This window comes from Pipistrellus hanaki, assembly GCF_964339955.1.
Source record: "Pipistrellus hanaki genome assembly, chromosome: 13".
In the NCBI taxonomy this organism is placed as follows: Eukaryota; Metazoa; Chordata; class Mammalia; order Chiroptera; family Vespertilionidae; genus Pipistrellus; species Pipistrellus hanaki.
Window position 1 is genome coordinate 54,983,477 of NC_140515.1, and position 14,187 is coordinate 54,997,663.

The following is a 14,187-nucleotide window of genomic DNA, read 5'->3' on the forward strand; positions in this document are numbered from 1 at the left end:
ATTGGATCTTCATTTCCTCATGTTTACATGTCAGAGTTGAACTAGATCTAAAATGTTTTAAGAATCCACCATATTTGGCTACATGTGTACGTGTCTTTAAACTAGAGGCCCGATGCACAAAATTCGTGCAAGAGGAGGCCTTCCTTCCCCTGCTGCTGGCACCGGCTTCCCTCTGGCACCCGGGACCCGGGCTTCCTTTGCAGCCCAGCTTCTGGAAGGACGTCTGGTCTAATTAGCATATTACACTTTAATTATTACAGATTATGTATTAAAAATGTCAAGTTCTTCCTGGCTTTTTTAATTGGACATAAATTAGTTGTTCCGAATGCCTCAGGTTTAACACTGAGTACATCACTCACTGGGCTGCTTAAGCTTGCTCATGGCACCCTCCCTACATGAACCAGCACAACCCTGCTATGTGTTTCTGGAATTAATTTGCCTGCTTTATTATACAGTTTGTATTGTAAATACATATCTTCCCTTTCCCTACCTTCTATTGTCTATACACCTATCTTTAGCAACTGATTTTTACCACTTTGCAATTTGCTGCTTCTGCTCTGCTTTCAGTTAGTAAAGCAGATAGATCCTTGTCTAATAACCTGTATGTAAAAGCAGGGGGGGCCCGTGGGTCAGGTTCATTGTTGACCTCTACTTGGCTGAGCTCTGGATGTTTGGGTGTGTTCCCAGTATGTCAGGGAGCAGAATCAGAGGATGAAACCCTAAGAAAGCAATCCTATATAATAAAAGGCTAATAAGCAGATTGTCATCTTGACCGCGAGTGTAACCAGGGGATGGGGTCAGCTGGTCAACCGCCTGCAGCCTCTCCCCCAGGCCAGCCCAGCCCGATGGGCCCCGATTGTGGGTCTGACCCCACCCGTGCACAGATTTGTGCACCGGGCCTCTAGTAAATAATAGTTATGTGAATGAAAAGATAGTTCTCGCCAAGGAGTTTACACTACACTCTTGCTCAGATTGCAGCCACGTTTCCCATCTTGAAAAATCTTTGTAGAGTTTAGAGACCATCTGATGAATGGAGTGGAACTATCAACTCAATTAAATTAATGGCCAGTCCCTAGGTTCTGTGAGGGTTAGGTCTGGACCTCCTAAAGGAGGAAGAAGGTGGCTCCAGGCTAACTCTCTTTTCCATCACTGTGCTGTGGTTGAGTCTGTCTGGTGTTTGCGCATCCTGGATATTTTACACATGTCTTTGAGCCTTACACCAGTCGAAGCTTGTGTAAATTGGGAAAGGTCTGTAGCTGGGATAAGTTGAACTGCAGATACTCTGACTGAACGATTAATTTGTATTCACCATTGTAAAAATGTTCTCCTGATAAAGATTAGAGAATGAAAAGCTTCTTGAGAGCAAAGCCTGCCTGCAGGATGCCTATGAAAACTTACAAGAAGTAATGAAGTTTGAAATTGACCAACTTTCAAAAAAGCTCCAAAGCTGCAAAAAAGAAAATGAGGCTCTGAAATCGGATATGAACGTAAGTGAAGGGTATTGATGATTCCTGACTTTGTCCTGGACATGTGACTGCTCACTGGAGCTCAGGGCAAGCACTGTTTAAACCTCTTCCTAAAGAAGGCACTCGGTGTGTTTGTTGACTCCGAGTGGCTAGTAACAGTAACTTAAATCTAATGTCACGTTGTCTTTTAGAATTTGATGGAGCTTTTTGAGACAGAAAAAGAACGCAATAACAAATTATTATTACAATTTGAAGAAGATAAAGAAAACAGTTCTAAGTGAGTGCTATTTTATATTTTCCATTATTTAACTAGAATGTCATTTATTACCTCATTCTTTGTCTTGTTTTTCTTAATTGAAAATGCCCTGTATTTTTTCTAAAGCTTTCCCAAAATGAATATCATGTTTTTGTATAAATGACTATGTAGAGAAACTTAATTTTTAGAACATTCAATACTTTTAAATGAATAGTAGTGATCAGAACTTGGGGCTTTTTGTAAATAAATCACAGTATTTATTATTGGAAGGTGGGGATTGATTTTCATTTCTGTCTGTACTACTACTTTCTTCATCCTCTTTTTTTTCTCCTGGTACTTTAATATGAATGCTACTGTCTTTCTTCCCTTTCTCTCCAAGCTCTTTTCTTTGATGATCTCTGTCAGTCTCTTGGCCTCAGCCAATCCGATAATTATTACTCTAATGAGAAGAATCTGTATTTGTTTATTCAGCAGCTACTTATAGAGTTCTAACTATGAGACAGAGTCTCTTCTAGGCCCTGCTATACAGTGATGAAAACATCTAGTGGATCCGCACATCTGGTTGGGAAACAGTTAACATTTAGTCATTCATTCACACATTCAGTGATATCCACAAGCCAGTCTCTATTCTGGCAAACTCCAGAACATGCAAAGATTAGAGAACAAAATGTCCCCATCCTCATGAATTTTATATTCTAGTGCAGAGAGTTGGGTAATAAACAGATACTAGATGTTATATGTTATGTTTGGGGGTCTCAAAGTACTTCGAAAAAAATAATCTGTTGTATAAAAATGGGCTTTCATTCAGTAATTGTTGAAGAGATAGGTTCAAATTTCTGATTTGTACTGGAATATAACTCCTAACACCAAGTTTATGCCTAATAACGTTTAGTTGCATTGCAGTGAACCTCCTGTACAAATAGACTCATTTCCTGTATTCGTTGAGTGAAGTCATTGTAAAAGAACTCTTCTCTTCCAGAGAAATCTTAGATGTTCTTGAGGCTGTGCGTCAGGAGAAACAGAAGGAGATGGTCAAGTGTGAGCAGCAGGTAAGTGTCTTGACTCTGACTCTAAAATTGGAGCTTTGTCATTTTTCCTGAATGTCTTGGCTTTCCTATGTTGAAAATTGGTAATAAAAAGATGGAGTGTTTGATTGCTTGTATTCTGAACTCTATTTTTCTAACTCCCAGATGACCATTATAATAATTTTTTAGTGGCCTCCTGATAGAGACCACAAAATCATTGTCTTTTAACCCAAGTTATTGTTTTTCAAGTAATACTCCTGTACACTATTTATACGAAAAGCAGCTTTTAAGTTTAAAAAAAATTTTTGTTTTGTTTTATCACTGATTTTATAGAGAAAGGAAGAAAGAGAGGACATTGATTTGTTGTCCCTTACTGTGTATACATTGGTTGATTGTTACATGTGCCCTGGCTGAGGATTGAACCCATAACCTTGGCAGTATTGGGAAAGGGCTCTAACCAACTGAGTCACCTGGCCAGGGCTTCAACTTTTAAAAATATATGTGTAGTTAACTGTATGATTTAATTCTTTTTCTAAAAAGATTTATTTCCCCCACAGATGGCAAAAGTACAGAAACTGGAAGAGAGTTTATGTGCTACTGAGAAAATCATCAGTTCTCTGGAGAAGTCTAGAGATGCTGACAAGGTGGGAGGCGGTTGAAGCTACATCCCTCTGTATTTTCTTCATAAATGTTGCTTTAACCTTCCAGTCTCCTGCTGGCAAGGTGGCTGGTAGCTAGCATTTCTGTATGCACCTGTGCCTTGTGCATCTTCCATGGTTACTAGAGAATGAGATCTTTTATTTAAGTTAATTTTCCATATAACTTCAAGTGCAAACTGTTCTGTTTCTCTTGATGGCAGTTTCTAAAACACATCCTGTCCCTTTTAACTGTTAGCGTGGCCCTTTCTTTTTGATTATCAGTCCATGATACAAATTCTGAAATCCCCATAGTAAACATAATATGTATGTGCAAGTAGAAAATTAGTTATAAATTCCTTATGTGTCTACTGTTATTCATAAAACCAAAACAAGCGATTAAATAAGATGGTATGAAACCCATTATAGTATACATTGAGAATATTAGTGATGTCATGTGACATATATTCTCAAATGAAACTGACTTCTGTTGTCACTAGGAAAGATAAACAGCCTGTCATTTAAAAATGACCTCCTTAAAAATAAATAAATAAATAAAAAATAAATAAAATAAAAATGACCTCCTTATTGTCACTGGGTGTGAAGATACTGTTTCTGTCCTCGGCAGGAAGTTGTCGCTGACCTCATGAGCCAGATCCAGGAGCTGAGGACGTCGGTTCGTGAGAAAACAGAAACCATAGACAGCCTGAAGCAAGAGCTGAAGGACATCAGTGTACGTCCCGTCGCCGGCAGTGGGTTAATTTGAGCTTGAGACGCATCATTGATTGCTCAGGAGGTTAACAGATGCTCGCTCACAGGAAAGAGATTCTGTGGGCACATAGGTTTGGAAACTGGTTACAGCTCAACAGGATCTGCATTTGCAGAACCCGCAAAGCCTTGAAATGCTCATGTGCAATGGGAGTGTGTCTAAGTTGAACAGTGGTGCTTGCCTCTTCCCTTGGGTCATGGTGAGGGTTTTGGTCAATGTCCCCCCCCCCCCCCCCCCCCCCGCCTCTGCCCCACACGGAGCTTGCTTCCCTCCACCTTCATTTCTGACGCAGACTCCTGATAATGATGCAAAACCAGATGGTTTTTCACTGATACCTGTGGACTTTTCACTCCTTTTGCCATCCATGCATTTATTCTTCCGTTCCTTAATTCAGCAAGTATTGGTTGAATTCATTGTGTTAATATGGTCATCACCTTCGAACTCTGACTCATTCTGAAATTATTTTAATCTAAAAAAAAAATCATAAAGCAGACAGCTCTTGTATCATAACCTTCTTTTCTGCAGTGTAAATACAACTCCGCTTTGGTTGACAAAGAAGATAGCACAGTGTTGATTAAAAGACAGGAAGGGGAGATTCTGGATCTGAAAGAAACCCTGAGGCTGAGGATAATCTCTGAAGATATAGAGGTAATGTTAACACATCATGATCTTTTTTTCTTTATTATTTGTCAATATGTATATGTGTATATGGAGGTTATTAGTAGAATAAATAGGGGATTTTTTTTAATGAGTAAGACATAATTAGAGTCATTTTCCTCAGGGTAGTTAGGTATTAAGAGATATGAGTAACATTTTTACATTTTATCTAGTTGATTTATTTTCATTTATTTGTGCTAACACCATAGTAAGTTCCTCTAACTGACCCTGGGGTGAGGGTAAGGGAGAGTAGAGTACAGTTAAATTTCAATTGGGTAACTATATAAATTTACTGTAATATTGATCTCTAGGCCTGTTTACTAATATTAACTGCTTGGTTTGTCTTGGAATGGATTACCACACAAGCAAAAAATAAAATAAAATAAAGTTCTCACTTAAAACTCTCTTAACCTTTTAAAAATCCTTATTGGAGAACCACAATTAAAAAATTCTGCTTTTGTGGGGATTTTCTCCGACTAGAGGGATATGCTCTGCGAAGACCTGGCTCATGCCTCTGAGCAGCTGAACAAGCTCACCGAGGCCTCGAAGAAGCACTCGGCGCTCCTGCAGTCCGCCCAGGAGGAGCTGAGCAGGAAGGAGGCCCAGATCCAGGAGCTTCAGCGCGAGGTGACTGCAGGGGGAGGTGCCGCTCCGGATGGGGCCTGGGGAGAGGCTGTGTGTTGTTGAGGTCCCTGCCTTGGCTAACGGGGCGCTGAGGTGGTTGGCGGCTGCTCTGTGGGTTCAGATTTGCTTGGCTGTCTTACTGCCTACCCTCAACCCTTGACACGGGCCAGCAAGTTCTAGCCGGGGCTAGAACTTGGTTATGGCTGATTGTCATCCTTTTTTGGCTGCTGCTGCTTATATTTTGTATTTTTCCTCAAATGACTCTTTGATCATTTATGAAGCCTAAAAACATAGTGTTGTTGTTTTTTAAGTATAACTAAATTTATGAGAGAAAGGGAGATGAGAGCATTATAGTAGTAACTAAGGTATACAGACACACAAATGGCAGTCCCAGATTTTACAACTAATTGTTTTAAAAATTTCTGTGTTGTGTGTGTGGTTTTTGTGTGTGTGTGTGTTTTTTTTTAAATATATTACTGCTTTTCAAATTATTAGTCAACCGTGCCCCACCCCACCCCCCCAAAAAAAAAAATAATGTAAAAAGCCTATTTCCCACATACCTTGGGGAGATTAGCTGTTCTAGTTGGACCTTGGGTCCCATTATTTTCTAACTTGTAACCTTATACCTGTTGATTTTCCCAGTTAAACCTAAAGAAAGAGGAAGTAGAACAGAAGAAGAATGAATACAACTTCAAAATGAGGCAACTGGAACATGTGATGGGTTCTGCTGCCGAGTTTCCCCAGGTGCTTGTCAGAAAGTGGATTCAGGAGGAACAAGGTTTTGTGAGTGATTCCAGTTTGGGAGTCACTGACCCACCGCTTTGTCTTCATAGAAAAAGATGTTCACTGACACCCTTTCTGCTTTTTACTTGATAAAAGGGTACCCCTGTGTTACATGTTTTAGTTAGAGAGGATTTAGAATAACAAGCTAACTAGCCTATTTTTTACATGCCTGGCATGTACATTTAATATGAAATCTTTATAACATACTTAATCAGGTGTTTGGATGGAATTTTATTTTGTTTTAGAGTCCTAAAACACCACCTCATTTTCAAACACATTTGGCAAAACTCCTGGAAACACAAGAACAGGAGATAGAAGATGGACGAGCCTCTAAGATTTCTTTGCAACACCTTGTAACAAAGCTAGATGAAGACAGAGAAATCAAAAATGCCGAAATCCTCAGAATGAAGGTAACTAACTGGGTAATTGTTTCCGGCAGCTTTGATGTTTTTAACTAAATAGTGTCTTTCATGGTTCCTGAGAATGCAGAATTCAAAGGCCCGGAACTTAGGTCAGCAGAATAGTCTTCCTCTCACCTGACTCCAAGTTACTCGTCTGCTGTTCCGGAGGCTCCTGATGTAGCTGGTTCCTTACTGGTTTTTTGGAGCTTTCTGTGCGGCTGTAACCGTGTCTGAACGTTGTCTCCCTGCCCTTCGGTTTTGATACGATGATGTCATCGCACAGGCTGCACCAACTACTCATCACAGTGCTGTCTGGCTTTAGATTTTTGCCATTTTGGTGGCTAAAGTATGTTATCTCGTGGATTTAAGTTTGTATTTTTCTTATTAGTAGGATTGAGCACCTTGTGTTTTTCTTTTTCTTTTTTTTAAAATATATTTTATTGATTTTTTACAGAGAGGAAGGGAGAGGGAGAGAGAGTTAGAAACATCGAAGAGAGAGACACATAGATCAGCTGCCTCCTGTACATCCCTTACTGGGGATGTGCCCACAACCAAGGTACATGCCCTTGACCGGAATCGAACCCAGGAACTTTCAGTCCACAGCCAACGCTCTATCCACTGAACCAAACCGGCCAAGGCACCTTGTGTTTTTCTGTTTCTGTTATTTCTGTCATACCATTTTTCTATTGTCAAGCTTTTTCTTATTGATTTGGGGCATTCTTTATGTATTATAGAGATAGCTTTTGTCTATGATAGTTGAAAAGCCTTTTCTTTTTTTTTCTTTAGTATGTTTATTAAAGCTGGGGACAGTGAAACAAGGAAAAGCTTCAGATAGAAGAAGCAACAGGAGAGAGCCCAGGTGGGGCTGCTGTAGCTCACTGGAGAGCCAGAGGAAAGGGGCCTTAGGGACAGGCTCAGGGCGTTAGTTGGGGATGAGTGTCCCTGTCCTATTGCTCCCCCGTTTCAAGTCTGTGGTCCCTTAGAGTTTAGGTGATGCATCCCAGTGGGGAAAAGGCGTGGGCGTGCTCCAATAAGTATTTAAATAGAGTCTATCTAGTAAATAGAATCAAATAGAACATTGGCCAAAGTAGAGAACATTGGCCAAATCAAATAGAACATTGGCCAAAGTCAGTATCACTGACTCATTAAAATTCCTTTTCTTAAGGAATTTTAATGAGTCAGTGATACTGATCAGAGACTATGTTTAAGATACTGGGTATGAGCCTGCATCCAGTTCAGGCCCCCAAGAGCTTGTCACAGTCAACTTTTCATCCGCTGTCATCCAAGGAAGTGCTGTGTGCGTAGAAGTTTAAGAGCGAAGTGCCCGTCTCAGTCATGGCCCGGGAGAGCAAAATAGTGCTTATGATCATGCGTTTTCTGAAAAGGAATTTCATGTGTTATTAGGAGCAGTTGAGCGAAATGGAAAACCTACGCTTGGAAGGTGAGCAGTTGAGAGAGAAAAACTGGCTCCTGCAAGGTCAGCTGGATGATATTAAAAGACAAAAGGACAGCAGGTGAGAAAGGGCCACCAGGACTGTGGGCCGGTCACGGCCTGCCGGGCAGAGGTAAATAAAGGACGCTGGAATACACGCTGGTTTCCCATCAGTTGCTTTTTGTTTATTTTTTTTTTATTTTAAATCCCTTTTTCAATTCCAATAAACATTCAATATTATATTAATTTCAGTGATTAGACATTATATAATTATTAAGTCATCATCCCAATGAATCTCGTACCCAAGCGTCACCATGCATTACTTATTACAATACAATTGGCTATATTCCCTATGTTGTACTTTATATCCCAATGGCTATTCTGTAACTGCCATTTGGTACTTCTTAATCCCATCCCCTTTTTCACCCATCTTCCCCACCTCCCTCCCATCTGACAATTGTCTGAATGTTCGCTATCTATGAGTCTGTTTCTGTTCTGCTTGTTGGTATTTATTGCCATTTTATGTTCCTATTCGTGATGTTTTGCTGCATGACTCGTAGTTCCCGGAAAGCTCCTGAGCAGCAGCTCTCCAGAAAAGCCTTCCCGTGGGTTTGGGTGTCTCTGGGTTTGTGTGTTTTGGCTTCAGCTTAGGCAGGTTTCTCATTTTATTTGCTGATGGCACAGTGTCACGGGCAACCACACCCAGGCTGTATCCTGTCTCTAACACTTGAAAGTCATATGACTTTGGACGCATTTTGGAGCCTGTTAGTGCCTCAGTTTCATTAGCAATAAAAGGAAGACAATGTTAGCTCTCTCAGGGTCTTAAAAGTCCTAAAAGAATGTGCATGAAGAACTTGGCAGAGGGCAGTCTCGGTCAGTGGGAGTGAGTAAGTACACAGGTAGCATTGTGATCCTGCCTGTTGTCCACTCTGAGTGGAAGACTGGAGATGGGATGGCCTGTAAAAGTGTGCAGCAAGTGGAAGTCAGTCAAAGGGGAATCCACCTTCCCAGATTAGGGGTATCTGCTGTTCCTACTGTTTTCAGGTCTTTCCCAGCTGCCTTCCCGCTCCTGCAGCTCCCCAACCTGTCCGGAGGCAGCCTGAGCTGCACTGTCCAAAACCTAAATGAGACAACAGATATTTGAGGTATTGAAACAGTCATAACTACGTTTCAGTCAATGACAGGCCGCCTCCTGCACGCCCCCTACTGGAGATCATGCCTGCAACCCAGGCATGTGCTGGAATCGAACCTGGGACTCTTCAGTCCGCAGGCTGATGCTCTATCCATTGAGCCAAGCCAGCTAAGGCCCAGAGGAGTTTTTCATGAAGAAATTCATGTCTGGTACTCAGGGAATCCGCCTCCTGGTGTTGGCATGCACGGGCAGCCGGTGTCTCAGCACTTGCCAGCCGGGCTGTGAGATCTGACCAAAGGGGCAAGGAGGAACCCCTCTCACCCCTGCGAGGCCCCTCCCAGCTGGTCACAGCCGCACGGACTCCTGGCCTGCCCTTCTCCTCAGCCCCCTTTGCTCACGTGTGGTCTTCAGATGATACCGCTCTTGACCAAGTTCCTACTTTATTTTACTTTCAGCCAAGCCTTGGTTAGATGTCTCAGCCCAGCTCCCCTCACTTCTGTGGGAGGAGTCCTGAGTTCTGGGGCAGGCGCCCCGGGTCGTCCTTATGTCGGTCACACTTGCCAAGTGTGCTCACTGGACTTCACCACCGAGCTGGCTTTTCTTTGCACAGCTTGGCATTGTTGCATCTCATGGACATGAGTGATACTTGGCTCTACCTGACATTGTTTCCCTATCCTCCCTTCCTCCTCTGCAGCGAACAGAACCACCCAGACATCCAGCAGCTGAAGAACGAACAAGAGGAACTTACCAAAGAAAGACTTGCTAAAGTAGGATTTTTATTGTATTTTTTTAATTGTTTAAATATGACATATGTCTCCTTTTTCCCCATTCACACACACACACACACACACACACACACACACCGCCATCAATCTCATGCCCCCAGGACAAGCCCCCACCGCCCCAGTGTCTCTGACCCTTGGTCATGCTAATATGCATGCACACAAGTCCTTCGGTTGATCTCTAAACGCCCCTCACTCCCCTGCCTTCTCTCTGAGGTTGGATGGTCTGTTCAGTGTTACCTTGTAGGATTTTTTTTTTTTTTTTTTTTTACATAATAGATGTTATTGTCTGAGAGGTGCTTTTATTGTTAGTATTCATGGTTATATATTGAAGATGCCATTTACTATTGAAATTTCTGTCTTTTCCCTATTTCCACTGTTAAGTTTGACATTCACCATCAGTATTTAGACATAACTGAAAATTACAAGATGGTTTCGTTTTTATGTCTTAGATGGTAATAAACCTCCTGCTCAGCACACTCATACAGTTAACCATTTGGAAGCAGGATTGAGTGCCTGTTTGAGCCTTACAGGGCACAGGGCATGACGTCTTATCAATAGATGCCCCCTTATGTGTGTGTAGCTTGGATTATAGAGAAGAATGTTGGTTTAATTGATTTTGTTACCGTGAGTGGGAGAGTGGGTTGTTTACTTTATTTATTTGTTTGTTTGTTTGTTTGTTTTTAAATACTATATTTTATTGATTTTGTACAGAGAGGGAGGGAGAGAGATAGTTAGAAACATCGATGAGAGAGAGTCATAGATCAGCTGCCTCTTGCACACCCCCTACCGGGGATATGCCCACAACCAAGGCACATGCCCTTGATCGGTTGACCGGAATCGAACCAAACCGGACCCTTCAGTCCCCAAGCCGACGCTCTATCCATTGAGCCAAACCGGTTTCGGCGGGTTGTTCACTTTAAATCTATCTTTTTTAGCAATGTTAAGAACTTAAGCCATCTTTTTCTTTCTTTTTTTTAATTCTGTAGAATAAGTTAATTGAAGAAATGCTGAAAATGAAAGCAGAGTAAGTACGCTGTTTTATAATTCAAGTTCTTGTTAGCCTTTCTTTACTCTTCTCTAAGGGAAGAAATACTCATAGCCACAAGATAAGTAACTCCTTTCTTTCTGAAGTGAACTTAAGAGATGTTTACAAAACTGTCTTCCTAAATACCTCTTGCTAAAGGGTTTTTTTCAGGAAATCATTCCAAAAATTACCTTAAAAAAATAAGTGCCAGGAAGAGCTTAGCTTTCCTGAAGGAATTGATTGGTTTTCTCCTCATGGACTCACTGAGAACAACATAACCAATCAGCTTTCCCCTTTCACTTCTAGATTCCTCTGATTTAAAACCTCAAGGCCCTTTGAGAACCTAGATCAATGCTCTGATTTCTTGTGATCTAGGCGTATTTATTTATTCATAAGTAAAATGAAATGAAGTGAAAAATGATTTATTTCCCTGGTCAGTGTGGCTCAGTTGGTTGAGCATTGTCCCATGCACCGAAGGGTTACTGGTTTGATTCCCAGTCAGGGCACATGCCTGGATTGCAAGGCTCCATCCCCCCATAGGGAGCGTGCAGGAGGCAGCCAATCAATATTTTGCTCTCACATTGATGTTTCTTCTCCTCCTCCCTTCCCTCTCCTTCTAAAAATAAATAAAAATTAATTTTTTAAAATATATTTTATTGATTTTTTACAGAGAGGAAGAGAGAGGGACAGAGAGTTAGAAACATTGGTGAGAGAGAAACATTGATCAGTTGCCTCTTGTACACTCCCCACTGGGGATGTGCCCGCAACCAAGGTACATGCCCTTGACTGGAATAGAACCTGGGACCCTTGAGTCCTCAGGCTGACACTCTATCCACTGAGCCAAACTGGTTTCGGCAAAATTAAAAATCTTTATTCATATACTTTTAATATTAACTTATTCTTTGATGAACAAGATATACTGTACTTTGTGTTCAAAATAAGTAAGCTGGATGGTATTAACAAATAATAAAACATTAGAAAGATATTGTATTCTCTGAATAGAGACTCATCATCAGAAACTGAGGCCCTCAAACATTTCACTTGTTGTACTTCAAAAAAGAATCTGAAATATCATGTGCCCTCTTGCTCATTTTTGGAGTTGACTTAATGTTAAAATTGTAAGTTTAAGTTATTGCAAAAAATAAAAGTTCCAACTTACAGGCAAACGTCCGGGACGTAGCAGGGTGGTTCCAGACAATCGCAGTAAAGTGAGTTGTAGTCTTTTTGCTGGTGGCGTGTCTTGCCTTCAGTTTTTAGAAATCCCAGCATCTGTGACGTGCAGGAAAGCAGAGAGAGGCCTGTACTAAAAACAGTGACCTTCAGAAAGAAAACTGCTGTGGTGTTCTTGTAGCAGTATTCAACTTATTTGCTACTTTCCATCATTTAAAAATACATAAACAAATTCCTAAATCTAAAATTTTAAATGGTTCCTTTTTTGAATTTGAGTTTCTACTCTATACCCATGCTAATTTAATATATTGTTTGGAAATGGTTTTGCTGATTACTCTATCATTTAAGTTAGCAATGAAAATATATACAGATTGAGATTAATTTGTAGAAGTTTCTTGTATTCTTATGTCTCTAAGAGTTGTATTTCTTCTGGGTTGAATTTTCATTACAATTACTATTAACACAGTATCCTAAATTTATTGTAAGATTTTATAAATAATCACTAAACCTAGTAAAAATGGTTTGAGGATTTTTCCAAAAATTAAAGTCTTGGTTAAAACAACAAAAGGGTAGCTGCAGGTCGCCCTGTGCTGTGGAGGGGGCAGCGATTAGCATTACTTTCAGACCAGCACCCTGGGCTCGGGGTGGGGGTGGGGGGACATCCACATCTCCTCCAGTGCTGTTGTAGTTACATTTCTTTGGAATATCAAAACGGGCTCTTCATTGCTACAGCCTAGAAGAGGTCCAGAGCGCCCTGCAGAGCAAAGAGACAAACTACCTCAGGATGACCGAGGAAGTGGAACGAACCAGAACGTTGGAGTCTAAAGCGTTCCAAGAGAAGGAACAGCTGAGGTCAAAGCTGGAAGAATTCTATGAAGAAAGGGAGAGGACACTCCAGGTGCGTGTGTGCGTGTGCGTGTGCGTGTGCGTGTGTGTGCGCGTGTGGTCCTGTGCCTGGGCCGCGTGAATCCACACGACCAACCAGAGTGAGACTCGGGTCTGGGAGGTGTCCTGTGGGTCAGACCTGCTGTCGCACAGCAGCTGTCTGTGTGTCTGTCTCCTGTGCGCGCTCGGGCATGGAGTGATGTCACTTCTTAAAAAACGAGCAGCAGCTCACTGTCTCCTCCGGGCTGACGCCTGCAGGAGATGGAGATGTTGAGGAAGCAGGTGGAGTTTCTCGCTGAGGAAAATGGCAAGTTGCTGGGTCACCAGAACCCAAACCAGAAGATCCACTACGTGGTGCGGCTGAAGAGGGAGAACGTGCGGCTCGCTGAGGTAGCTGTTCCGAACGGCCTGCCTGTTGTTTAAATGGTTGCTTAATTAACATTTAATTTAATGATCAAATCACTTAGCTGCTTTCTTTAGGGAACTTCCTGAAAATAAAAACAATTCAGTCCTTGCTATTCTAAGGATAATTCAGTCATTTTTCATACACATCACATTTCTGTTTAACGTTGAGAAGTTTACAAATTTAAAAATTGTATTTTTAACTTGAGATATAAATTTAATGAATGCCAAGTGTAACTCCTCTTGTAAGATTTAGATCCTTAATTTTTTTTTTCTTTTCCTATTTAAAAAAAATTACCAGGAAACGGAAAAATTGCGTGCTGAAAATGTATTTTTAAAAGAAATGAAAAAGAGTTTCTGATGAGCATCTGCACCCGTCCACGTCTGGTGGCAGTCTGCCGTCTGCTGTGTGAGGGACAATCCGCTGCAGGGCTCACACCTACTGTGAACTCCCGGGAAATCCTTTTCCTCTTAAAATAAAGTCTGTCACTGATGGTTCCAGTGGGTGCTGGTCAGGCCCCGTGTCCCTGATCTCCGAGTCTTGCGTCAGAAGCTCCCACAATAGTCAGTGTCCCCAAAACTTTCAGTGGGGGTCATGGCTGATTGTGCAGTGTGTGTACATAGCGAACTTGTTAATAGAGTTTATTTTTATATTCCTACTTGAAGAATTCTCATGCACATTTTTATGACTGCAAACATTTTTCAAAATGTAGTAAATCTTTTTCAAATAAACAGTTCAAT

At 41.3% G+C, this 14,187-nt stretch overlaps 1 protein-coding gene across 2 annotated transcripts in view; it reads left to right on the plus strand.

The window, feature by feature from the left end:
- KIF15 (kinesin family member 15) overlaps positions 1–14,187 on the plus strand; it is a 42,935-nt gene extending 28,748 nt beyond the window's left edge. Inside the window, exons 21-35 of one of the 2 annotated variants that reach the window (XM_084903172.1) lie at positions 1,337–1,487; positions 1,658–1,743; positions 2,702–2,771; positions 3,305–3,391; positions 4,011–4,115; positions 4,677–4,799; positions 5,289–5,435; positions 6,075–6,176; positions 6,461–6,625; positions 8,021–8,130; positions 9,875–9,947; positions 10,952–10,989; positions 12,892–13,057; positions 13,303–13,434; positions 13,748–14,187. In XM_084903172.1, coding sequence (XP_084759298.1) covers positions 1,337–1,487; positions 1,658–1,743; positions 2,702–2,771; positions 3,305–3,391; positions 4,011–4,115; positions 4,677–4,799; positions 5,289–5,435; positions 6,075–6,176; positions 6,461–6,625; positions 8,021–8,130; positions 9,875–9,947; positions 10,952–10,989; positions 12,892–13,057; positions 13,303–13,434; positions 13,748–13,807 — 1,615 coding nt within the window. In that variant the 3' untranslated portion in view covers positions 13,808–14,187. The remainder of the gene's footprint in view (positions 1–1,336; positions 1,488–1,657; positions 1,744–2,701; positions 2,772–3,304; positions 3,392–4,010; positions 4,116–4,676; positions 4,800–5,288; positions 5,436–6,074; positions 6,177–6,460; positions 6,626–8,020; positions 8,131–9,874; positions 9,948–10,951; positions 10,990–12,891; positions 13,058–13,302; positions 13,435–13,747) is intronic. The other variant, XR_014796714.1, reaches the window with a different exon arrangement.